Here is a 25,775-nt window from a genome sequence, read left to right as displayed (position 1 = left end):
TTGGGAACCCCCTCTTTGAGCATAGTTTTGGCGGTGTTCCTGTCAATCTTTGCATCATTGGATAGTACACGGAAAAACCTTTCTAACGATATATTGAATACTGGAATCTAATGGCCGGATCTCCATGTTAGAATTTGACGGTCGGATCTTTGCATAATCGGTGCATATTGCTAAAATGCGCCTCACAGACCATGCACTAGCGTATGCTAACATGCATTGGCACACAATGCTAAAGTGTGTAGGCCACAAGCTAGAAGGCTAACATGCGCCGCCACACTTTGCAAACGTGCATTTACGCACACTAACGTGCACCAAAATGCATTCTACGCCTATAAATACCATCCATCATTCAAATAAAAGAAGAAAGAAAAAACTGGAATAATCCATAGAAAAGAAGAGAGAGAGAGAGAAAGAGAAATTTTCGAAAAATTGGGAAAAAGATGAAACCCCCTATGGGATCTTAGAATTTTGTTCGGGAATTCAAGAGGGCTTGGGTACTCTGCAGAACTAGTCTGCACTCCTTATTTGGGCCAAAAATATATATTTTTTCTCTCCTCCCTTATTTTATTTTAGGCCAAATGTTCTTTGTGCCGAGGGCGCAGGTTGTGCCCAGACACATGGGGGTAGGTGAAATGACCACCCTGCCCCCCTGAATGGTAGGTTCATGAGTCTGAGCGCAAGCTGCGCTGCGGCATAGAGAACATCATCCCTTTATTTTATTAAGTAACTTGAATTAGTTAAATATTTCATAAAATCCCTTTTCATTTTTTTCTTTATAAAATATCCATATACACGCTTTGAGTATTACATTTTACGTTGCTATAATGTTAGGATTTTTGTAAATAATTTAAAATATCTGTTATGATGCTAGGATTTCCATAAATAGCATAGAATATTTCATTTTCACGTTGTTGTAATGGCAAAATATCTATGAATAGAATTAAAAAAGTTTCTCTTCGACGAGGGTGCTCCCTGTTGTGCCTTAACCCCCAGGGAGTGAGACACATCATCCTACGTGCTTTGAGTTTGACAGATTACGTTGACCAATATGGACCCTCAAAATATAATTTATTCTGTGGGAGTCCAATTGACGCCCAATCAGCTACATTGGACCTTGACCTAAAAAGCTGGTTTTGACCTTTAGAACCCTCAAATTCCTGTCAGATCCTATCGGCCAATCTAGGCCCTCGAAATGAGATATTCTTTTAGGGAGTTCAATTGACGCCCAATCAATTGCGTTACTCTCCTTGTCCTAAATAGGTAGTTTGGACCTCCATAAACCCCAAATTCTTGGCAGATTCTCTCAATCAATTTGGGTCCTCAAAGTAGAATCTTTGTCTGTGGGAGTTCGATCAACACCCAATCAATTACATTGGACTATGTTTCTAAGGGAAAAAGAACGTTGCTTAATCGCGTGGCTCCTACGCCAAGACATAGGAGTGCATGAAATTACTGCACAACCCCTACTTAAATAAGAATTCTCATTCGTATCTCATTGGCCCTCGCGCTGGTGCAGGGGCTACACAACCAGGCAGCGATCACTTGTCCATAAAAATAATGAGACTCCTAACCTCGGCTCCTCACACCCTACTTCTATGTTGAAACGTCCTATTTCTGAGCATGGTTTTAAATATAAGTATCAATATCTGTATCAGTTTCAGTCGATATTGATACCAATATGTAGCAACCGTATTGGGTCGTATCAGATAGTTTTGCCTTCATTCTTAATAAAAAGAAAAAGGGCAAAAGAACCTTGCTTGACAGTGTGGCGTTTGCGCTTAGACACAAAGGGAGACAAAATGATTGCCTCATCCCTGTGAATGCTAAAAATATCGCTCTTGTTAATGCTCTTGCGCATGTTGTGATTGGCCTGCATTGGCGCAAGGGCCACGCTGCCAGGTGGAGAACCCTCTCCCTAAAAAAATTTAATTTTTGAGACAAATTTAATCTTGCTAAGAATCGTTCCACACAGAATCGGCCAGCTATCAATATCGGCCAAAGCGGCCGATACCGACACCATGCCTGGCAGATTTACAGAATATACACATACAGTAAAACTCATATGTTCCCTCCAAATCCTTGCACACGGATACACACGAAGAAAGCGTGAGACTGCGAGGGATGGCTCAGTTCTGGAAGCCTGGTTCCGATAGGCCTCGCCTTATCGACGATGAAGAAGGCGGAGTTCTCTTCTACGCTACCTCTTCCTCCACCTCCTCCGGGTACCCCCTGTTCATTTCTTCCTTTATCCTCTTATCATTGACCTATTTTGCTTCTTTGATAGTTTTTTCCCCCTCCTTATTCTATCCATTTCATCGTCTCTTCGAGAATTTTTACTCACAGATTCGGTTATTCGAGCATCGAGAAGCAGAGGCAGAGGCTCCCAGTCTTTAAATACCGTACTGCCATTCTCTATCTGGTTGAGACTCACGCCACCACCATTATTGTTGGCGAGACCGGTAGTGGTAAAACCACTCAGATTCCTCAGGTCCCTTTTTTTTCCCCTTTGTTTTGGTGCATTTTTTGTTATCCCAATTCCAAGCATTCTACGGTATACTGAAGGGTTGTTGCCTCATTTTTGCTTTTGACATATTTCAGTTCCTAAAAGAAGCAGGTTGGGCTGAGGGTGGAAGAGTTATCGCTTGCACACAGCCAAGACGGTTGGCTGTCCAGGTTTCTTTTTCACTCTTGATTTCTTGCTCTCCACATATGTTTAAACTGTTGTTATGCTCTTATGGCTACTATCAGAATTTATCTTGTCCGTGGAACACTTAAGGTTCTGTTGCCTGCTTCTGCTCGTACTTATTGCTTGTACCCATTGTCAATTTTTTTCCCCAACCTAGAATTTGGAGTAGTTGTGTAAAAGGGAAATATGTTGAGAGTTCTTTTGCAATTTGTGTCTATTCCGATGATTTTTCATCTGGATATTAGTTACACGGTTGAGTTTTGGGACTATTGCTACTTCTAGGAAGGCTACTTCAATGGGTGGTTCCCCTTTTATACAGCCTTTTCCCTGTTCTATGTATATTAGATTGTTAAAGGAAGATGTAACCATTGGCATGGGATTGGGTAGTATTTTGTGTTTTTCAGGATTTGCAATGTCATAGAGATTCCTCTGGAAGTTCAGAACTTAAGTTGCCATGGAGGATCACTTCATATTGGGGATGGATGAAATGTAATTTGATGGGTAAGAGGCTGCACAGTTGTTCCATGAATCAGGAAAAATAGTCATCAGAGTCTTAGAGTTGGTTAGACGACAGCCTTCTTGTTAAATTTTTTCACATGGTTGTATAGAACAGCCTAGGTGAGCTTGACTTGGGCTATTGCTGTGTTTCCTCATGAGGGTGCTAAGTTGGCTAAGCACATTCCTCGGTTCTTGTTGAAATTCTCAAACAAATTAGAAATTCCTTTGTACTCAACTGTTAGATACCTTGTATCCGGTGGTGTCACCTAGATTTATTTGTTAGGATTTCATCCATTCTAGCCAAGGGGATGGACACTCTGGGTAAATGAACTATATTTAGATTGGGGTCATCAGGTATATGGCCCAGCAATGTAAGAACTCTTGCATGAAAAACATAGAAAATAACAAAAAATTCACATTAGTTTTAAAGAAATATGATAGAAACTCCTCAATTTCTGTATTCAATGACCTAAATGTGAATTAGAAATGTTCCCATGGGTATTATATGGACTCTCTGTAATTCTTATGTGCAATCTTGTTTATGAACGTATAGAAAAGGAGAAGATAAAAGAAGAAGAAGAGAAGAGAAAAATGTGATATAAGGAAAAGAAAAAACAGTAGAGATACAGTCTGTCCGATTTCCTCCCTTCCTGTTATGTTAATATGCAAGTTGAATGAAAGAAATACCCTTGTGGTACAATATTAGAATATGCCATCATTTCACATATTAAAGAGAACCGTGTATTTCACTCATGTCTAGCTTGGAACACATTACGAAAACTGATATATTTGGTAAATACATCACACATATGATTTTCAGGCTTAATAAAGGGTAGCTAGTTTCTTTTTCATCATTTCAACTTTGAAATGCGTTGTACATTCATGAAGTATTGGATAATGGGCTATATGGATTGTTGCATGATCATCACTTCTGTGAGCTTGTGACTTTAATAGCCAAACTGTTGCATTAAGTGTTGATACTTATAATATAGTTTAGAGTTCTAGATGAAATCTAGAAGTATACAAGGCTGCAGAACCATGCTAACAGTCCAACATTGATAGAGCAGAATATGGGCAGAATAGATTGAAAATAAGAGAATTTTTTTGCATAGTGGGCCCCCAGTGGGAGGCTCGCATGGCGGGCTATTAGCTCAGTGGTAGAGCATGGCCCTGATAATTGTGGCGCTCGTTTAGAGCCTTGAAGATCGGCGTCTGGTGAAGTGGACAAAGGACCTAGTCAAGAAGGAGGGTCACTTTGCTAAGAGTGGTGTTAGCATTAGTAAACAATAGATGCTTAATTTAGCTGTTTGGAACATTAGAGGCCTAATTGTTGGGGTTGTGAAAAACAACCTTCTCTTTGCGATGTGAGCAACACACGAAACCGGTATGCGCAAGATCAACTAGAACAAACAAAAGAAAAGAAAAATAAAACAATCACACAAGAGACGAGAGATTTACGTGGTTCAGCAAAACCGCCTACATCCACGGAGTGTGATCCAATTTCACTATAAATCAAGAGAAGAGACAATAGTGCAACCCTTGTGATTTGACACCCAAACCCAAGCACTCATGTACACCCTTCTCTCATCTCCCATTCACTCAACCCACTTTTACCTTGGCTCCTTGCTTAGTCCTTGTACACATGTTGCACCAACATTGTACCTCTTGGACCCTCACTTGGATCCTCACATTTTGGCTCCTCACTTGGATCAACACTAGCCTCACTTTGGAAGAGACATTTCTCTTTTATAAGGTTCATCACAACTTTGTGGTTTTCTCTCTCCTTAGAGAAAACCCACTAACTCTCTCTCCTCTTCTACCTTGTTGAGCAAGACTCATTTTCTCTCTTCTCAATGCTTGTTCAACAAGATTTGACTTTCTCTCTCCTTAGAGAAAGCTCACTCGTACTTCTTCCAAAGAGACTCTTAGAAGACTCCACCAAGCATAATATCTTCAACCACCAAAACCACTTCCATTTTCTTGGAAGTTCCAACATAGTTGAAGACCCAACTCCTCCACTTGAAGACTTCACCTCCTTGGAAGACTCCACCTCTTGCACTTACTTGGAAGACCCATCCTTGCAAGCATCCACTCATTCTCTTTCTTCTTCTCATGGTAGAGAAAATCCACTACACACACATCCCCAAGTGATCCACTCATATGGCACTTGCACACATGGACTTGGACCCATCATGGCCCAACACCAACAAATTCTCTGGCTTCTCCATTAGCCCATCTAGACCATTGAACCGAACCTTCAACCGGTCTAGATAAAAGCAACCAAACCCAACAATCTCCACCTTGGCTTTTATCGTAGCCACCTTGAAGACTTGTTAAAAAAAAACTTATTCAACCGCATTCTTCACCCTGCACACCTCTAGTGCTAGTCCCTCGAATGGTTGAACACCTATCATTCCGGTCTCATTCTTTACCTTGCACATCTCTAGTGCTAGTCCCTTGAATGGAGAACCCTCATTGCCTCGATCCATTCTTCACCCTGCACATCTCTAGTGCTAGTACCTTGAATGACCGACACCTCATCATTTCAGTCGCATTCTTCACCTGACACATCTCTGACTTCCTTACATGGAGCATTTTTATGATATCTGTGGATTCTACATATGCCTTCACAATGGATCTGTTTGGGTACCTTTAGGAATCAACTCCTAATGCCAACTCTGGATGTAATATCATGCCTTGTGACATGCTAATAACTTAATTTTCCCATCTGATGCTATACCTTCTACTGTCTTCATACACAATTCAGGAAGTGGTTCCCCTTGCCTATTTCTTCTTGCCTTTAAAGAAGCTGTAGGGAAATCTGTTGAATAGGATGGAAACCTACAGCCTCTAATCCACAGGAGAAGCTTTCTGTTGCTGTAGAAGGTTAGCTTTAAAGGCATGGATTTTATGAATCTTCCAATCCAATGCTTTTTGTGCTTGAAACTCTCGGACAAAAGGTAGTAGAAGTGGTGAGACATTAGTGGTGAAAGGACCTTGGATGTTAAAGAGAAGAGCTAGCAATTTAATGAGAACAGGAAACTGTAATCTCCAAAGAGTGGAGGCTAATATGCCCCAGTACAGGAAGTTGGTTGAGGGAGATGTTGCCAATAATGGGAGTAGGCATCTGATTGATTAGGTCAATTGTTGTTTCAAAGGCATGATCCCAGTAAGCATGAGGCACAGAGCTTGGAGCCAAGAAAGTGAGCCCGGTCTCAGCAATATGGTGATTACGCCTTTCAATGGTGCCCTGTTGCTCATGAGTATGAGGGCATGAAATACGATGGTGAATGCCAAGAGATGCAAAATAAGAGTGGAGAGAGCTGTACTCCCCTCTCCAATCAGTTTGGATATTTTTTATTTTTGTAGAAAATTGACACTCAACAAGGGCTTGAAATTATTTAAAGATAGAAAAAGCATCAGACTTAACCTTAAGATGATAAAACCAAATATACTTAGTAAAATCATCCACAAAAATAATGAAATAACGATGTCCAAGAAAAGAAATAGTGGGAGAGGGTCTCCAAATGTCACTAAAATATTAAAAACAAAGAAGAACTACTATGACTACTTGATTCACGAAGGGTCAAACAGCATGATTGACCTATTTGACAAGAAAAACATAAGTGAGGAGATGGAGGAAGCTTGACATCATGGAGCATGAGACGAAGTGAACGGTCATCAGGGTGACCAAGTCTTTGGTGCCATTGATCATAGGAGGAGATCTGCATAAGATTGGTGGAGGGACCGAGCAACGGCAATAAGGGTAGATAGTAGAGACCATCCTTGCTAGGTCCCATAAGCAAAATTCAATTGGACGTCGGGTCCTTCACATTGAAATGGGAAGCATGAAATTCAAAAAATACATTGTTGTCAAAAGCAAACTTATGAACGGAAAGTAAAGAACTAGTGAGGGAAGGGACATGTAAAACATCAGAAAGAGATAAAGAATGAGTAGGAGAAGAAATAGAAGAGGTACCAATATGTGAGATCGGGATAGAGTTACCATCACCAACTATCAAACCACAATTACCATTGTACGATGCATATGAAGAGATCGACTGTAGATCAGGTGTCGCATGATTAGTCGCCCTAGTGTCGAGAAGCCAATGGGAAAGGCCGTGAAGATTGGTGGTTGGAGGGTATAATGGGGTTGAGGGTAGTATAGTTGGGGTTGGGGTGTGGGTAGTAAGGAGGGTTGGGCATGGTAAGGTATGTGGAAGGTGAGGGAGAATGGGTGGTGGTTGCCATTTGGGATTGTTGACCTTTTATTGCGATAGTAGCAACCTTGTCTAAAGAATTCGACATGAAAGATCTTGGTGTAGTAGACACCATTATTGGTATGAAATTAAGTTTTGATTGGCAAGGGATCGGTCTTAGCCAAACTCATTACATTGAGAAACTACTTTCTAAATGGGGATACAGTTGCAAATTAATTGAGACACCTTATGACTATAACCAACGGCTGAAACCTAATACAGGTGAAACTGTGAATCAGTTAGATTATTCTAAACTGATTGGTAGTCTCATGTATGCAATGAGTTATACTAGACCAGACATAGCCTTTACGGTAGGCATACTGAGTCGATTCACTAGTAATCTTGACAAAGAGCATTGGGATGCTCTGACGAGGCTTATGAGATACCTTAAGGGTACTCTAAGGTATGTCTTACACTATACTGGACATCCTCCAATTTTAGAAATATATTCTGATGCATTGTGGTGCTCAAATTTGGGAGACAGTAAATGTACCAGTGGATATGTATTTACAATGGGTGGAGCAACTGTTGCATGGAAATCCAAGAGACAGAATTGTATTGTTCTGTCATCTATGAAATCGGAACTTGTTGCTCTAGCTTCTGCAGGAGATGAAGTAGAGTGGATCAAAGATCTGGTTAGGGATATTCCATTGAGAAGTTTGAAGTTAAACTCTCTATCTTTATTCTGTGATAATCAAGCTACGAAAATGATAGTTAATAACTCACTCTTTAATGGAAAGAGGAGGCATATCAGGCTGAAATAGGCCATGCTGAATTATCTCGACCGAATACGAATCATCACTTTGATCAATGTGCGATCGAAGGATAATATGGCGATGCTCTTACAAAGGGATCGGACAAAGATCGAACATTCAAAATCTGCAGGGAAATGGGATTAAAGACCTTTCGGCATGTCTTAATCTAATCCTATGTTATTTTGAATTATTCAATCTCATCTAGCCATAATAAGCATTTGTGACAATTTACATATTTCGATAATCGGTAAGATTACAAAGTATGGAGGTTTGTGAAACCATTCCAAATTTGATGGTGTAGTAAATTTCGTATGACGTTTCCTTATTTTGTTATTCCACAAAGAAATATGAAAATCATTTTGATATGTTTTGTTGATAGTTTGCTTATCTTTCAATCCTTCATAGTATGATGTGTCATTCCAAACTTAATGATACAACATATGTGATTGCTATGATGATTATAATATTCCAAAGGAAACATGATATGGTCCTTCCGAAAGAGATTATATAGGGTCTTGTTCTTGTATAAAAACTTGATGATAATGCTTATTGTTGAATTTTGATTCATTTTTTGCCATTATATGAATTGTACTAAGTTCTTCTGGTTGAACTAGATACTCTTATATTTTATGCAAATAATTGAATTCATTTTTCTTATGAAATTCATTTTTGATAAATTACAGAGGATGACGAAGATGGAGGAGAACGTTTAAATATGGAACTCGATGATGATGACTTACTTGATGAGTAAAGTCATTAAGGATTGCAAGGATTTTTTTCTTTTAACTTTTCACCTGCATGTGGAATTTCTTGTTGTTTGGGTTTAGATTCGATCTAAAACTCAAAGGTTCTATTTCTTGAAGTTTACTTTATGATCCGTTAAAGTTTTAAACATTCTGTTTATTTGGTACAATATTGCGTTTGAACAATGTTTATCTATTCTTGGTGCCGACTATATGTAGAACATAGGAGGAGATTGTTGGGTATATTCTATAACTCTAATATATGTTTTAATATAAGTTTACTTGAATAAGGAATCAAGCTGTGGTGGGCCCCACTGGATAGAACCCATCTAACCTAAAACCCTAGTCTTTCCTATAGATACTAACTGGAGGCAGCAACATGTTTATTCCAAGGTTGATATGCATGGTGTATTGCTTTAAGCAACATTGTGCTTAAACCCTAAACCCTAACAATTTTTAGGCTATTACAACAGGTAATCGACAAAGCACCGACGAACCTAAAGAAATTACACGTTTATGGAATGCCCCACTTTTTATGTACAACTTATAATATTCTTCCACTATCCTTAATTATAGAATGTAAACAATTACTAATACATCTTCACTCTCAACTTTTCATACTAAAACATGACTCACAGGTTGTCTTTAGGTAGATAACATATTAAAAACATATCGCAACAGCCATGGCATTCTATTTGGTCTTCCATTTTGCCCCCAACAAGCAATGACGCCTCGCGCGAAAGTTGTTGCGCACACCTGACTCTCCATTGGGCATAAGAAGCCTTGTCTTTGTTGTTCTGGCGCGCTAGGAGCTCAGGGAGTTTCTTCTTTCTTGCTCCTTCGCTCCACTAGCCTTGATTGGCGGATGGATGTACCAAGGTGCGTCTGATGGTATCGTATATAAGATCACGGCTGCATTTAGGGAGCCTGAAGGGCTTCTTCAACAAGCCGGTAGTGATCTCACTTTCAAAAGAGAGTTTCGACGTGGCGGTGTACATGTAGCTCCATAGCGGAGCGGCTACTGGGCGACCGACCTATCAGACCTGGTAAAAAAGCAAGTGAAAGAAGGATCAATGACGATGAGCATTTTATTCCACCTCATGTCATGCAGCTTAAGAGCTGCACTAGCATCCTATCAATGTATTTTAGAAAAACATTAACAAAAAATGATGTAGAAGAAAATGGAAATCATAAACAAACAATCACACGACGATCACAAGGATTTTTGTGGTTCAGTAATATTACCTACGTCCACACTTTACCATCAATGAAGAATAGGGCTATAGTCGCTTGACTTCACGCCTCTCTCATATTAATTAAAGAGTAAGAAACATCACTATAAATTTATAGCGAAACCCTATAAGTGATGAGAGAGGGTTCCTTTCGACACCGAGTGCAGTTTTGGATGAAGGAGGGTGGTCGAATAGGAAATTTTGTCAAATAGGGGGATATATTTAGGACTTTTTAGAAGGTGGTGCTACAATGGGGCCATGTAGTTTCAGCCCAAACACTGGCGTCATCGGGATCTTTCCCATAAGTAATTTACCGGAATACCGATATAACCCTAAAATAATTATTTTTGGGGCCTACCGCCCCCGAACCCCAACCATGGACCTACCAATTCGTTAACTCTAGTAACGAAGATAAACACGCGAGACCCACCTATTCCTCTGGATCTCTTAACGGCCCTTTGGAATCAGCCTAGTTATACAAGCACCAAAATACAAGACATCGTACCCCAACATGTATATTTACCAAGCTTAATTAAACGGATTAAAATCCTCTGCATCGGGCATTTGGTGGTGCACTCCGTGCGACCTTGAGAGCTCGACTTGTGGAGGAAGCATCATCCAACGGTGCGAACTTGATGGAAAGCAGTTTTTTTTTTCTCTTTTTTTTTCTTCTTGAGCTCGGCACAATTGGATGTGGCATCTTCCACGTGTCCAGCTCTTAAGCCCGTACTACAATGCACCGCAGATTAGGATACCACACAGGATTTTTTCCTAATAGCTAAACTTATCTAACCTGATCCCAATCCTGTTATTGGAACTATGTTTTAATATTTCTAGGGAATGACATATATTAAATAAGTTCAACCTTTTAAACACAAGGTTGGGATGGATTAGATTTGAAATTAGGTGGACCATGAGCGATATGACGCTGTGCCCCCGTTTCCCTACATTAGTGGAAAAGTAGGAAAATATTTCATTTCCCATCCATTGTTATTATTTTAATATTAAACTTAGCTATAATGGGAAAGAAAAAATCACATAGCCTTTTTCCACTTTGAACTCCTATAGATGTATATAGCATCAGTCTCACCTCTCAACATAACCTAGATTTGAGTAAGAGCAGAGAGATTTCTTGAAATAGTGAGAAAATTAATGGATCTCATTGAGAAAGAGAGTGGGGAGGAGTTGTTCCATGCTCAAGCTCATATATGGAACCATATATTTGGCTTCATAAACTCTATGTCCCTTGGATGTGCAGTTCAGCTAGGTATACCAGACATTGTTCACAACCATCCCCAACCCATCACCCTCTCTGAACTGGTCATGAAGCTTGCCATCCCAAAGACCAAGACTGCTTGTCTGTTTCGCCTCATGCGCTTATTGGTGCACTCTGGTTTCTTTGCAACTCGAGAAGTCTGCAAATATCAGGAAGAAGAAGAAGAAGGATATGTGCTCACACCTTCTTCTAGGATTCTCCTTAAGGATAATGCCAAGAGTATGTCACCCTTCTTGCGAGCAATGCTTGATCCGATATTGTTGACTCCTTGGAATTTCCTTAGTGCATGGTTCCAGGGAGATGGTCTTAATCCATTTGAGACCGCACATGGGAGGAACTTGTGGGACTATGCAGGTGAAGACAATGAGTTTAACAAATTCTTCAACGAAGCAATGGCAAGCGATGCTAGATTGGTGATGAGTGTGGTTGTTACAGAGTGCAAAGTTGTGTTTGAAGGGTTAAAGTCATTGATTGATGTAGGAGGTGGGACAGGAACTGTGGCCAAGACCATTGCTGAAACCTTCCCAAGCTTGAAATGTTCAGTGTTTGACCTACCACATGTGGTTGCTACTTTGGAAGGCAATGAGAACCTAAATTATATTGCAGGTGACATGTTTGAATCCATCCCTCACGCAGATGCAGTTCTGCTCAAGGCAAGTGAATTCCCTCTTCTTTTTATTTTTCTTTTGAAGGCAAAGATGTTTGGTTCCTAACTTCATATGGACTTTGAAATGATAGTGGATTCTGCATGACTGGAATGATGAGCAATGCATAAAGATATTGAAGGGATGCAAAGAAGCGATCTCTGGAGGGGACATGGAAGGAAACTCGGGGAAGGTGATCATCATAGAAATGGTGGTTGAGGATAGGAAGGTAGATCACAAGTCAACAGAAACCCAGCTCTTCTTTGATATGTTAATGATGAGTTTGGTCACTGGAAAAGAAAGGACAGAGAAAGAATGGGAGAAGCTTTTCTTGGAGTCTGGATTTACTCACTATAAGATCAGTCCTCTCTTGGGTTTAAGGTCTCTCATTGAAGTCTACCCTTAGTATAAGGTTATTCGGTCAAATCATTTTAGATGTTGTCTCGTATAATTTGAGATTCTTAATGCAAGTGTTGTGATCTATGGTCAGTTTGTAGTGGTGGCCACCTTCAATAATGGACTGACCGTTCCAGCTTTTGTTTTTTGGATTTGGTGGGAATTTTGTTGGCTTGTAAAATTTTATATTTCAAGGCGAGGATAATGATGTGCTTTATCATCTACAACATAAGATATTTTTATTAGAATCGGGTAAAACCCGATCCATGCGCCCACTTAGAGTTGATGTGGGGCCCATGGCCCATTAGGTTTCGGGGGTCCACTAGGTGGTTCCTCCCTCAATATATGAAGATGGAGATAGAGAGGCAGCCATATACGTGAGTAAGCAGCCTGTAATACCCTGAATTTTAGTTTTTGAGATATTCTTATATATATAAATGCATTATATTAAATTTTCATAGTTATATATATTTAATATAGTCAAATAGGGTTTTCAACAAAAGGGAAGGATGGGTCACGTAGCTGAATAGTTGAATAGGTAGATATATTAATGAATATGGTTCAAAAGTAAAGATTATCAACATCAATAACCAAATCTAAATACACTTCTCTCTATCTACACCTGTAGTTGTCATATGGGTGTGTCCCTTCATTGTTTTCTTCTTCCTTAAAACTTCAACAATATTTCTGTCGAGAAAATCTTGCAACGACGATCCTCTCCGTTAAGAGAACTTCTCCAACCACTGCGCATGATTATCTCTGCCATACTTGTCTATTCTTCGTAAATATACACTTTATACAGTAAACCCCTATTTTGGAACCAATTCTCTGCAGAACCAAAGTCATCCGGGATTCACGCGAGTTCTACACCTCATTTTTTCCCGTTTGCATCGGCATTATGTAATAGGTAGGCGGCGGGTAGTATTCCTTTATTTTGATTTTCTTCAATCAACTGGCACTCGCATTAATACCTTAGCCGTTTAAATTATGGCCGGTGCACGTTTCCTTGACTTCCCACTTGGAATTCTATCATCTTCCTCCAACGTAGAGGAGCAAGAGAGAGTCTATAAAGCTAAGGCAGGGAAGGGAATGATCTTCATGCCATTAGCAGAGAGAGTGGGTCGTGAGAATGAGATGGTGAGAAAGTGAGACAAAATAGAGAGACGAAGGTGAGAGGTGGAATAGAGTCAAAGTGTAAAAGAATTTGAGGGAGCTGAGTTGCTTTTGGAATAAGAAGAGGAGGTGCTGTCGCCCACGTAGCAGCTGCGGTGCAAGACTCCACTGTCCAGAACCAGCTTCGCCGTGGAAGACGAAATCACCTGTTAACGTTTCAGGTATCCTTAGCCTCTGTAGTCCTCAACCTTGAGCATGAAATACCCCTGCCCATATGATCATAATGGAGTAGATATATATATATATATATATATATAAACCCACTAGTTTTATTCCCATTCTTTTCACCTTGGTCTTGACTCCGGTCATCTTCTCAAGCCGCGGTGACTAAGTCACCAAGCCTAGACAACCGAATGCTTTCCCTCTTGAATAGTATTGATTTCAACATATTTATTAATTTTATATATTATAAAGCTAGTAGTAGTAGTGGATACTTTTCAATCTATTACTTTATATATATATATATTTATGTTGAATAGTATTACATGACCTCACTATGTTATATTTACATTGGTTTCATTTATTGTTTTTGAATAGTGATTACATCGCCCTATTATTTTATATGTATACGTTTGAAAGTTTGTTTCATTGATTAGTTTTTATATACGTTGAATAGTGATATATCATTTTATTATTTTATATAAATGTTTGTTGGATGTTGATGACATCACCCCATTATTTAATATGTTGGTGTCATTGATGGGTGGTGGTGACCCCATTGTTAAATAGTATATCCGATTCTTAAATGAATATAACCCAACACCCTGTATGTACAATACTCAATCATCCAGACCAACTTCCATGCTATGCACAGGCTAAACCAATCCCCAACTTGAATCCATGTTTGAACTAGAGACCCCTGATTATTCCATGTACCCCATGGTTCTAAGAGGAACACTTGAGTCGCATACCCATCCTACACAGCTTTGCATTCCAGAAGGGTCCAGGAGAGGCTTACGTCCCATCTACCTCAGCACTAATCGAGCGTCCTATTATATTATTGTTGCTCCTATCTAACTCCCTATTATGTTATTGCTGATTGCATGTCTAGTTATTATTTTATGTTAGTTGCTTTATCTAGTTATTATTTTATGTATCTTTCCTATTCTTCTTGTAATCTCGTGAGTCCAATAGCTATTTAATGGTTATTCTATTGGAATGAGAAGACGTAGAGAATATGATATTGATTTCTATTTTGGAGAAGACTCCATTAACGAACCTTGATGAGTCCTTGGGCAAGCCTTGAAGGGCTTCCCTGTTTCTTACCAGTGACCTAGAAGAGTTGCTACCCCCTTTCAACCTTCTTCTCTATCGATCCTGTACTACAAGTAAACAAACAAAATAATGGTTCTTTGATTAGGTGAACCAAAGTCAAAATCGGGGAAGTTGGTAGAACCTAAAATTAGGACTATCTACGTTCTTAAATCATTAAAATTGAGTTAATAAAATGTTTAGATTTTAGATTAAGGAAGGATACCCATGTAGGTGACGTGGACGAATTCACAAGAAACAAGACAGAAAGGGTTTTCATAGAACCGACGTACACATTGCAATGTGAGTGGAATATCGTCATATTATTGAGTTTTATTGCATTTTATGATTAAGCATGTTTCATTGCATCATGATTTATGTTTAAGTGAAATGTATTATATTATATGCCTTAGAATGTTTTAAATGATATATAAACACATGATTTTATTTATGAGGAGATTTTAAGGCTAATATGAATTACATGAAAGAAAGATTGAAATAAATGTTAGACTCATGGAAATGAAACGAAAGGAATGGAGTGGTAAAGAACCCATGTGACTACCACCCCTTTCCAGTAGGGGGTTAGGTATTGGATGAGGTGTACAGATACTAGAGTGTGATCCTTCCCGGGGTTACGATGCCCGGAATCAGGAGTAGATCATACCTAGTGTGATAGACGTCCTCCCCAGGGTTACGATGCCCGGAATCAGGAGTAGACATAGTATATTTTGAGATAGCCCTTCCCGGGGTTACGATGCCCAGAATCAGGAGTAGACTATCCCTTATATACCGATGAGATTAGTCCCTCCCAGGGTTACGATGCCTGGAACTAGGGGTAGACTATCCAATGTTCAGTGATATGGCGGTCCTCCCTAGGGTTACGATGCCTGGAATCAGGAGTAGACCTTAAGTTTATGGCAGTTATGACGACCTCACTTTCTACGTATGAGAGGTAGTTCACAATGACAAGACCAAATTGATTAAATGATTTACCTTAAGAATTAAAAGATGTACTTTATTTTCATTGAGCATGTTTTTAGTGTTATATTTAAATGCCATGCATGATTATATATCTATGATCAAATGTATAATATATTCAGATTCTATCAACCATGTTTCTTGCATCATAATATGACTGTATTCTTCTCACGGGCTAGTTGAGCTCACCCCTCAATATTTTACAGTTGCAGAGCAGGCTCACATGGAGTGTCACTGTACGGAGTGCGTTAAGAAAGCTAGGGGAAAATACTTGATAATTCCTGAGTAGTGGATCCTTGGTTTAATAACACTTAGAGTTATTTCTTTTCTTTTTATGATTCAAGACAGTTGGTGAGTTTCAGTGTGACAGTAGGTGGTCAGTAGCATTAATGTAATTTGAAGAATAGAATGGGATGTAATGCTTTATGATGATACAAGTTGTATGATGACTCAAGTAAGAGGTTTTTAGACTATGGTTATGTGAATGAATTTCTCCTTAGATTTCAGTCATTGACAGAATTACTTAGAATGAATAGCTTCCGCTGTGCATTGAGGTGACTTATGCTTAGTTTCCGCTGCAATTCTATGATATGTGAGTGATTAATTATCCACTGCATATGATGTAAACGTAAGTAAGATGGAAAACCGGCCGTTATCACACGGCGGCTTGCGAGGGCCAGTACCCATATCTCACTAGGAATTGCGGGCGCTACACAGCCTCTCTTCCCTAACTGTTGTTTGATGGCTGTCACTAAGAGGGGGGGTGAATCAGTGATTGAAATTCGTTCAATTTCTTCCCCATAGGCACTGGAAGTTACTACAAGGATCTGAATACAAATCACAAAGTCGTGTACACACCCCAACCATACTCAAAGGCTCTACTAAGTGTGTACACCCATCCTGCAGCCCACGCACTTCAAATGCAAGTATAAACAAACACACAAATCCACGCGCACAATACAAGATATACCTGGTTCGACAAATTGCCTACATCCACGGAGCAATGCCACTATGGGCTTCGTATTTGCTCAATACTCAACTTTTGCTGCACCTACAGCTGGGAGCACCCACATCCAAATTTTCTCAGCATAGAACTGAGAGGGCAATTAATGCTAGTACAAAAAGTACCCACTGCCTGAGAGCACCCACTCCCAGTATTTAGCACCCACTAAATACAGTACAAAATCAATAGGGTTTTGGGCTTATTAGCAATGCCCTATAAATAAACACAAACTAGAATAGGTCTATCAACAATGTTCACCTATTTCTAGCATACATCACTAACAGGGATGAAGCATAAATAAATAAAGAGTGATAAGAATGCTTACAACCCTCACACAAGAGGTTTGAGCTTTACAAAAATCAACTGGAGCCCACTGGAAGTATCAATTCTGTCATTTGTGAAGAGATTTGAGCTTTCAAGTAAGCATTGCCATGAGAGGACCACAATAGCTCATTTCTTCTTGTTTTCTTCATCTTCTTGTATTTTCTCAAAAACTCAATCAACACCCCACTTTCTTCATGAACAATACTTCAATAAACAAGTTGCAATCTTCAAAAACCCATTGAGAATAAGCTTTTAATGCATATGAAATAGCCTTCTCTTTTTCAAAAACAAAGCTTGAGAGAGAGAGATTCATTCCATTTTTGGTTGCTCTGTTTCTTCTAAAAATGGAAAACCCTTTTTCCCTTTTCTTTTTTCTTCTCTTCCCACGATTCTGTAGCTCTACCCATCTGAAGAAGGAAAAACCACTTCTTTTTTCTTTTTAACAAAAGACCATGTAAAGGACTAAATAACCCTTTTTAGATGGGCCAATAGAATTTCAATAAAAGGAATCTTCAAACTGAGCATAGATAAAAGAGCTTCTCAAAAGATGGAAAGAGACTTGCACGGTTTATGATAAGCCTTTTTGGAGGGCTAATCAAAAGCTCCAAAAAGGAATCTAAGACTTAAAAAAAACCTTTTTAACTCATCCACTCACGGACTTCACGTGGGAAACTAATGATCCACTTTTTGAAATCTCTCCAACTTCTTGTTAATTTAAAAAAAAACCCCTTGTTTCACCTATTTATGCCACTGTAGACATAACTAATATTTATTTATAAAATAAACCCCTAAGATAAAAACTGAATCTATGTTGCTGGCCGAAAGCATGAATTGAGTTCCAAAATGGTTTAGATTTGCTTCTTTTCTGCGCACCCATACGAAAAAGTTCATAACTCCCTCGTCTGACATCGGATTAACGAACTGTTTGAACTGATGGAAAGAGGACTCGACGAACTAACTTTTTTCAGTTCAAAGCTCTTTCAAATTCTACTGCGGGACCCATTGAAAAAATCCCTGAAAGTACCACAGCTGCAGTGACCTGTGAATTAGGACACAAGAATGAATTCATAAGCCACCAAACACCTCCAAACGCTTTGTATCACTACTGCCCATGCTTGCACTGCTCTGAACTGCTACCAAACAAAGTTTCCCGAGTCACTGGACACTGCCATAGCCTCAAGACTGGCCATCTCATCATTGCTCTGCTCTTGGTTGCCAACAATGACAACCTATATGCAACACTAACTCTAACTCTCGTCTCTCTCCTTCTTTGATTACGTCAAGGAGTGTGTATCTCTTAGGGAGTCCATCTTCTTCTTCTTCATCTCAAAGTAACCCTCTGTCAATGGCGTTTTCTGAGTCTTTAGCTGCTCAGATTGATAAGCAAGCATTGATTACATGTAAGAGGACGGATTAATCTCAAATGGGTTTTTTCCTCTTTTTTTTTTTTGTCCTTATTCTTGTGATTTATCCTCATTCTCTTTTTTCTTGTTCCTGAGTTTTTAAGGTTTACTAAAGGATAGGGGTGAGGGTAAAATGGACATTTTCATTTAAACACTAATAGTAGACTAACACCGTCAGGTTTCAGGGGGTGTCAAGTAATTTTTGAAAGGTTGGTGATAATAAACAAAATGATCATAGTCTAGGGGGTGTCCAAGTAATTTTCTCTAGATAATCGACAATGCACTGACCACCCAAAAGAATGGGAGAAGCTTTTCTTGGAGTCTGGATTTACTTACTATAAGGTCACTCCTCTCTTGGGTTTGAGGTCTCTCATTGAAGTCTACCCTTAATAGGCTCTCTATGAATTGGTTTAATTATAAATTTCTTCAGTTAAATCATTTAAAAATGTTGTCTTGTTTTATTTGAGCTTTTCTAGTGCAGGTATCTGTGCCTCTATAGCTCAGTGGTAGAGCGTCAGTCTTGTAAACTGAAGGTCTGTAGTTCGATCCTGCATGGAGGCACTGGCAAATTTTATATATAAAAAAATAAGGATTATTAATGTAAGTTTGGTGATCTAATAGTCAGTTTTTATTGGCGGCCACCTTCAATAATGGACGGACCGTTCCAGGTATTAGTTTTTTGGATTTGGTGTGGAGTTTTGTTCCAGCTGATAGTATTTTATATTTTAAAGAAGAGTGATTGATCGCTGCGCGATCCATGTTTTCGTTAAACGCAACGGATCAAGATTAACCGTTGATGTCTTATGAATGAAATCTTAACCATTGATGGTATTTATAGTGATTATCCTAAGGTTACCGGTATCACCTTCTATCTCCGGTTATGAAAAGAATTTAAACGTCATTTGGTTGTTCACATGACTATATGCCATCTCTAACGATAAACCAGTTGGAGAAGGAAATGGAGAAGACGTGCCATATGTATTCTGCAGATCGTCTGCGGACAAAGATGAAAACTTCCTTGTTGGGGATTCAGGGTTCTTTTCAGCTTCTAGCCCTGTGATGCCTTCCCATAGAGATATCTCTATGGATGCTAACCCGTTTCTTTGGTTTTTGATCTTAAGATATTCTGGGGTGTCTTCGTATCCAATGCAAGTGATATCAAGTGAAATAGCACATATGATCAAATCCGGGGATGTAAGTGATACAACCCACCCAGAAGTCGTGATATCAAATGAGGACATAACCAATCAGGCAGGGAATATTGGGGAAGCTGACGTGGATAGCCCAACGACATTCCTTCCACGTAGGAGCATGAGACAAAGAAGGAGAGCCATCACTCTGCGTGACTATGAGTAGCCCGTTAGGATTTTATTCCTTTATTCCGTTGTTCAAATCTGCAATTTCTCTCTGTAATGAAGGCCTATATAATGGCTGATGTTGGGAATGAAAAGTAACCAAAATTTCAGAAAATTCTCTCTTCTTATCTTTCTTCTAGGAGGTTGCTCCCTCGAAAGAGCTCAATCCGACCTCTTGTCTATCAGTAAGTGAAAAACCCAGACCTGGAAACATGACCATAATTAAACAAACCTCCACAAACCTAGACAGGACATCAAATTTCAGGACTTGGAAAGCAGGGAGTGGCGTAAGATTCAAATCCATTACTTTCTTTATAAAAAATTCCCTGGAATTTTCCATCTTTTTTTGATCAAATGGAATTTTCCATCTTAATAGTTTTCTTTGTTCTATTTTTGCCGAAAAAAAATCCATCAAATGACGATCTGCAGAACACATATGCCAGTTATGAAAATGACTTAAATGGGGATTACCTGCTCTTTTGAGCTCTCAATTTCCGCCGACACCGGTGAGAATAGACGAAATGGGGGTATTTCTCCAAAAAGAAGGAAGAACAACGCCGGAAAAAGGGTTTTCTCCACCACCAGTCGAGAAGAAGACCCTTTGATGAGTTTTTTTTTCGTCTGCTCCTCTAACCGGTTAAGGGAAAAGTGTTAGCAGGTTATGGGTTCACATGTTGAACGGCACACATGATTTTGGATTAAAATCAATGGTTGATCTTGATCCGTTGCGTCTAACGTTGTGTTTAACAAAAACATGGGTCTGATGAGCACATTTATGTGTAAAATTATTCCATTTAATTCTGCATTTTTATCTGCTTAGAATGGAGCTATTTGGGTACTTTTCTATATTTTCAAGGTACAAGGGTATTTTCGTCATATTGGAAGTATTGGAGAAAAAAAATGCATTTTCGGAGCCTAAATTGAGAAAACCAATTTGGAGGAGTTCAACACTATACAAGCCCGGCCCAATGAAGAACTCTTGTATTTTCGAGTTCAGGGGATGATCCCCACCTAGCTCCATCGAATTTGGTCTCAGGGATATATTGGTCATTTTGTATGAGGATGATGCAAGCAAAGTCGAGCATAATTTTCTGGGCAAGATGTAATTTTATAAGTTTTGGAGGAGAAAAATGTAAAAAGGGTGTTACAGGGTCATGCACATAAAAGATGCTAAATGGAAGGATTTGATGCAATCTAGGCACCAGTCTACCCATGGATCGACTCACATGTAATTAAAGGTGAGATGGGAAGAAGTTTCATTGAAGACCCAAAGGCATAATCGTAATCTCAGAAAATTGAAAAATTTTCAGAAAATATTTAATTCTTGGATTGGATCCATCCATGGCTAGGATGGAGAGATATTTTCAAAAAGAGGGTTTTGACCAAATTTAGAATATAGGTTGAGTTTTAGATTTAAATACTCGAATACTATTTCTCTTCCCGTCACTCTCACACGTTCCCTCTTTCCTTCCTTTTCTCCTCTCCCTCTCAAATCCCTCACCGGTCCCATCTGTCCTAATTCCATTCCACTTTTCTCTCTCTTCCCTCTAGTATCTCTCCAACTTTCTAATCCCTCACGTTTCTCTCACCCAATCCCGCACACGGTCTCTACTACTCAATTAATCTCTCTCGATTTCCCTTCCTTGGAGATAGATTTTTGAAATCTACTGAGGACGATTCGAGGGGGGGGGGGATTTTCACCATACAACAGCACCATTACCGAACCAGCATCATCTCCATCATCACCTTCTTCCAATGTTTTTCTTCCTGAATAGCAACTCATAGAGATCGCCAAGCACACCTCCATCCAGCGCCTCCATTGAGCACCATCGATCAACATTGCATCAGTCCAGCCTCTTGCGTTTTGACTCCATGGAAGATCACCATTGCTGCCCCTGTCTCTTAGCGCCATGAGCGGCTAAGTATTCTTTATCTTTAGGTGTAGATGAACCAATGGTAGTTGTTGTTTAAAATTCTGGTTTGCATTCTTAATTGCTTGATGTTGAGATTCCATCCCTACTTGGATGATTTTTACTTGAAGTACTTAGTTGAAGAATTTTGATTCTGTGATTCATTATTATTCATTCAAGCAATAGTATTATTTTCTTATGTGGTTGTACCAATGATGGATTATAGCTGGAACTAGTCGTACCAAGCCCTTAAGCAAAGGACAATAGTACTCGTCCAGATAATCCATACCTAGGAGGAACCCTACATTCTGTGGTGTTATTAGACCTGTGGTTGTAATAAACTAAAGCACGCATCAGAATTGAATAATAATTCCATTGGGGATTCAAACCCTAAAGATAGCCTTTTAGGATTATATAGGTATTTTAGTAAATTACTTATAGAGAAAAGATCCCTAAGACGCCAGTGTCCAGACCGAAACTGCACACCCCCACCTAAAACTTTATAGCACCTCTTCTAAAAAGTCCTAAACATGCCCCCTATTTGACAAAATTTCATATTCTACTTATGTAGAGGAGATATCAGCACAATTCCTACTCCTTATATTGGAAAAAGGTGATCCAGTCTGATAGAAAGTACTAAATTTCCAAGGGCCAACTTCCGAGAGGCATAAGTTTACCCATACTCTTTCGATTTACAAGTGAATTAGGTAGAGCATGGGCATTCCTCCAAAATTCCTTTCGTTTTCAAGGCCATCCGATGTTCTAAAGTTTTGGCACCATCTTTTGAATCTTGAATTTTGGTGCACTTGTTGAATTTTGATGCATTTTTTGAATTTCGACTTATACTTTGACCTATTATATAAGATATCTTTGGAGCTTGTAATCATCGATGAACATATTTATATGTGAATTTATTACGTTATATTTATTGTATTTTAATTATTAGAACAGTGCTACTCGAGGTATTTTTCTGTGTTTTCAGGTATTAGATTTATTTTTCCTGAAATTGGAGAATTCGAGCTTAAAAAGATGAAAGACACCAATCCAAGGCCAAGATCAAGAGAGCTGGATCTTTATGGTCCAGAACCAGTCTCATCTTGAACTAAGTTTTGAAGACGAAAGTGCAGCCCATATTTCCATCGATTTTTTAGAAAGGGTATTTTTCACCAAGGTCTATTTGTTGGTGACATATAAAATTCTAGATTTTTGGAGTGAAGCCCAAGTCAAAGTTAGCAACCGAATCATGGAAAGAAATTTTGGAGTGAATCTCTCTCTCTCTTTCAAAATATCTCTTTTTCTTTCTTTCATATTTTCTCTCCCTTTTCCCAAATCTCTTTCCTAAATTCTCTCCTCCCTCCCACGTTTTCTCTCTCTCCCATCTCTCTTGCTTTAAAAAAAAAACAAGGGAAATTTACGCATACCACCCTTGAGGTTTGACAAAAGGATATTTTCACCCCCCAGTTTTGAAAAATTCTGCGTACCCCCCTGAGGTTTGCAAAAGGTAACAAATAGGTCCATTCCGTCAGTTCATGACTAACACTGTTAAAAAGTAGGCTTGAACTGACAGAATTGCCCTTGCCATTGGGGTTTCAAAATGAACTGACCGAAATGCCCTTATCACTATGGGGTTTCTAAAATGACTAGAACGATGAGGGATTTTAGGGTTTGAAATTGGGGAAAATCCCAAATCCTGCAACTCGTCTTCTTCCTCCCAAATCCTGCAACTCGTTCCCTTTATCGAGCCACACTAGAAGAGAGAAGGGGAAGAAACGGGAAGGGCCACCATTGTTGGACGTTATTCTTCAAGCTGCAACTTCTCTAACCTCTGTTCGAAGACCTCCAACTTCTCCAAACTCTGTTGGAGTGGACCTGCAACTTCTGAAACTGCTTCGTCTTCAACTTCTCCAACTTCGGTTTGACCTGCAACTCAAAGCTCTGTAAGTATTGCTTTGAATTTCTTCATCCATTCTCTGGTCCATTGACATCTCGGCATATTAGCTTCTTTTTTTGTCTTACATATGCATACCTAAGAAATGTTAAGTGGTCAATACGTGGATCAAGTTAGGAATTTCTGAATCTAAAAATCGAAACTATATAACCTAAAACATACAGTAGTTCAGTTCAGACCTTAATTAGATAATAGATGGAGAAACCTTTAATGGAATCTTCATTTTGGAAATTTGGGCTGCTCTGTTTGATTATGTGAAGGATACATTGCATTCTTTGATTTCTGGATAATTTGTTGTTTTCTTCTCTTGAATCCAAGCATATTGCTCATATATAATAGCAAACTATGCATTAGAAGAGGTAATCTGATGCTACTTTGTATGCTAAATATATGATGGCTGATCAAAGTGTGACAAAGGATACATTGTATATATGCTCTTCATGCTGCACCAAGATTAGCATAAAAATGCCTCTCCTGCTCTTTGTCGATTGGGTTCTGTCCTTGCCTGGCCATTGGGTACTCAAGGGACTTTCTGGTTATATCCAACAGTCTATAAATTTCTCTACTTCACAATAAAATGAAGGGAACAAACAAGAAAAATCTGAAATACAAATGACATGTTTGAGTCTACAGATGCATTGAAAAAAAAACTGATTGAATTTTTCATCTCACCGAGCTTGAGATGATGATAAAATAGTTATAAAATACATACTATTGGTTTATGAGCACTTTTTATTTGGTTGAATTCGAGTGAGATGATGCTTCTATTACATTTCATTTTGTAAAAAATTTTGTTATTTTGTTTTGTAAGTCTGTTAATCTTTATCACCATTTTGATGACTTCCACCAAACACTGAAACTGTTAGAGTTGTGAAGAGTCTATTGATTGGATGGGTCCTTATTTGTTTTAGTGGCATTCAGAAAGCATTATGCCACCTATTTGGAGAAGCTACATGCAACCTGTTCCCCATGCCCCTTCATAATCTTCAGATGTAGTTGTATTTCTTGGCAAGTTTGATGATAATCCAAAATTTATATACTTGGCTGATGCAGTAATATGTTCTATTTATGTATTTTGTACAATGTTGTTGATTACATGGCAGGATTTGAATAATGGAGAAAACTGTATGCAAGTTGGTCTATCATTATGTGAAGTCTGAATCCAAAATTGTAGATGTGGACAGATTTGGGTACTTGGAAATGATTGGTGACATATATAACTTATTGTTGAGTTATATACCCAAGGGAAGGTCTGTGAGTTTTAGTGTGAAATACATAACACCTGATACGGGTGAAAATATAAACTTGGATAGAGATGCAGATGTGATGAAGATGTTTGATGTTTTGAAGGACCAACTTGAACTGAACATATATGTTTATGATGTGCAAGTGGGTGATCCAGTGTTATGTACTTATGTGAATGGACACACACTTCAAGTGATTGGTGGTGATTCTGCTATTGATAGACCAGGAAGTGGAGAGCCACTACTTTCACCTGCAGAGCTATTTGGTGGTGCTTTAACCAGACAAATTAAGACTGCTCCAACAAAAATTGAGACTTTTCTAAGAGAAATTGAAGAAAGTAGTAGGAGATCAAAAGCAATTGTAAGGAAGGGTGGTGGTACTTTAGGTTTACCCAAGTTAATGAGTGGTGCCATTGGTAGTGTTTCCACTGGTACTACACGCCTTGGTACTACAGCCATTGCAAGAAGGAATGTTGGTAATAGTAGTACCTCACAAATGAATCCTGTTGTAAGGAATGACAATAGTAACACTTGTGTTCTCGAGCCAAGAGATGGAAATACTACTGGTGTGACTGTTTACAACAAGAGTACTGCCAATGTGAGTGGCTGTGGTATAACATTGCAAGATGTTGGGATGTCTACTAGATATGTAAGTAGGGGTCGTGGGTTTCTTAGGGCATCTACCACATGTGCTACC

At 39.0% G+C, this 25,775-nt stretch overlaps 3 protein-coding genes and 1 non-coding gene across 4 annotated transcripts; all 4 read left to right on the top strand.

Moving 5' to 3' along the window:
- The first annotated feature begins 2,061 nt into the window (after nucleotides 1-2,061).
- Nucleotides 2,062-2,775, top strand: LOC122638707 (probable pre-mRNA-splicing factor ATP-dependent RNA helicase DEAH9). The gene is made up of 3 exons (XM_043831561.1): nucleotides 2,062-2,222; nucleotides 2,344-2,488; nucleotides 2,599-2,775. Exons 1-3 carry the CDS (start codon nucleotides 2,122-2,124, stop codon nucleotides 2,773-2,775), a joined length of 423 nt encoding a protein of 140 aa, XP_043687496.1. The 5' UTR covers nucleotides 2,062-2,121.
- A 4,946-nt stretch (nucleotides 2,776-7,721) lies between these two features.
- On the top strand, nucleotides 7,722-8,949 carry LOC122638706 (secreted RxLR effector protein 161-like). Its single transcript, XM_043831560.1, has 2 exons — nucleotides 7,722-8,078; nucleotides 8,884-8,949. Exons 1-2 carry the CDS (start codon nucleotides 7,722-7,724, stop codon nucleotides 8,947-8,949), a joined length of 423 nt encoding a protein of 140 aa, XP_043687495.1.
- A 2,302-nt stretch (nucleotides 8,950-11,251) lies between these two features.
- LOC122640140 (trans-resveratrol di-O-methyltransferase-like) lies at nucleotides 11,252-12,528 on the top strand. Its single transcript, XM_043833285.1, has 2 exons — nucleotides 11,252-12,102; nucleotides 12,188-12,528. The coding sequence occupies exons 1-2, from the start codon at nucleotides 11,326-11,328 to the stop codon at nucleotides 12,497-12,499; spliced, it is 1,089 nt and encodes a 362-aa protein (XP_043689220.1). The 5' UTR covers nucleotides 11,252-11,325; the 3' UTR covers nucleotides 12,500-12,528.
- Nucleotides 12,529-19,110: 6,582 nt separating this feature from the next.
- Nucleotides 19,111-19,182, top strand: TRNAT-UGU. Its single transcript has one exon. It is a non-coding gene; the product is annotated as a tRNA-Thr (tRNA).
- The last annotated feature ends 6,593 nt before the right edge of the window (nucleotides 19,183-25,775 follow it).

The sequence above is a fragment of the Telopea speciosissima genome, chromosome 9, assembly GCF_018873765.1.
Source record: "Telopea speciosissima isolate NSW1024214 ecotype Mountain lineage chromosome 9, Tspe_v1, whole genome shotgun sequence".
Taxonomy (NCBI): Eukaryota; Viridiplantae; Streptophyta; class Magnoliopsida; order Proteales; family Proteaceae; genus Telopea; species Telopea speciosissima.
This window is presented reverse-complemented; position numbering and strand designations above follow the sequence as displayed.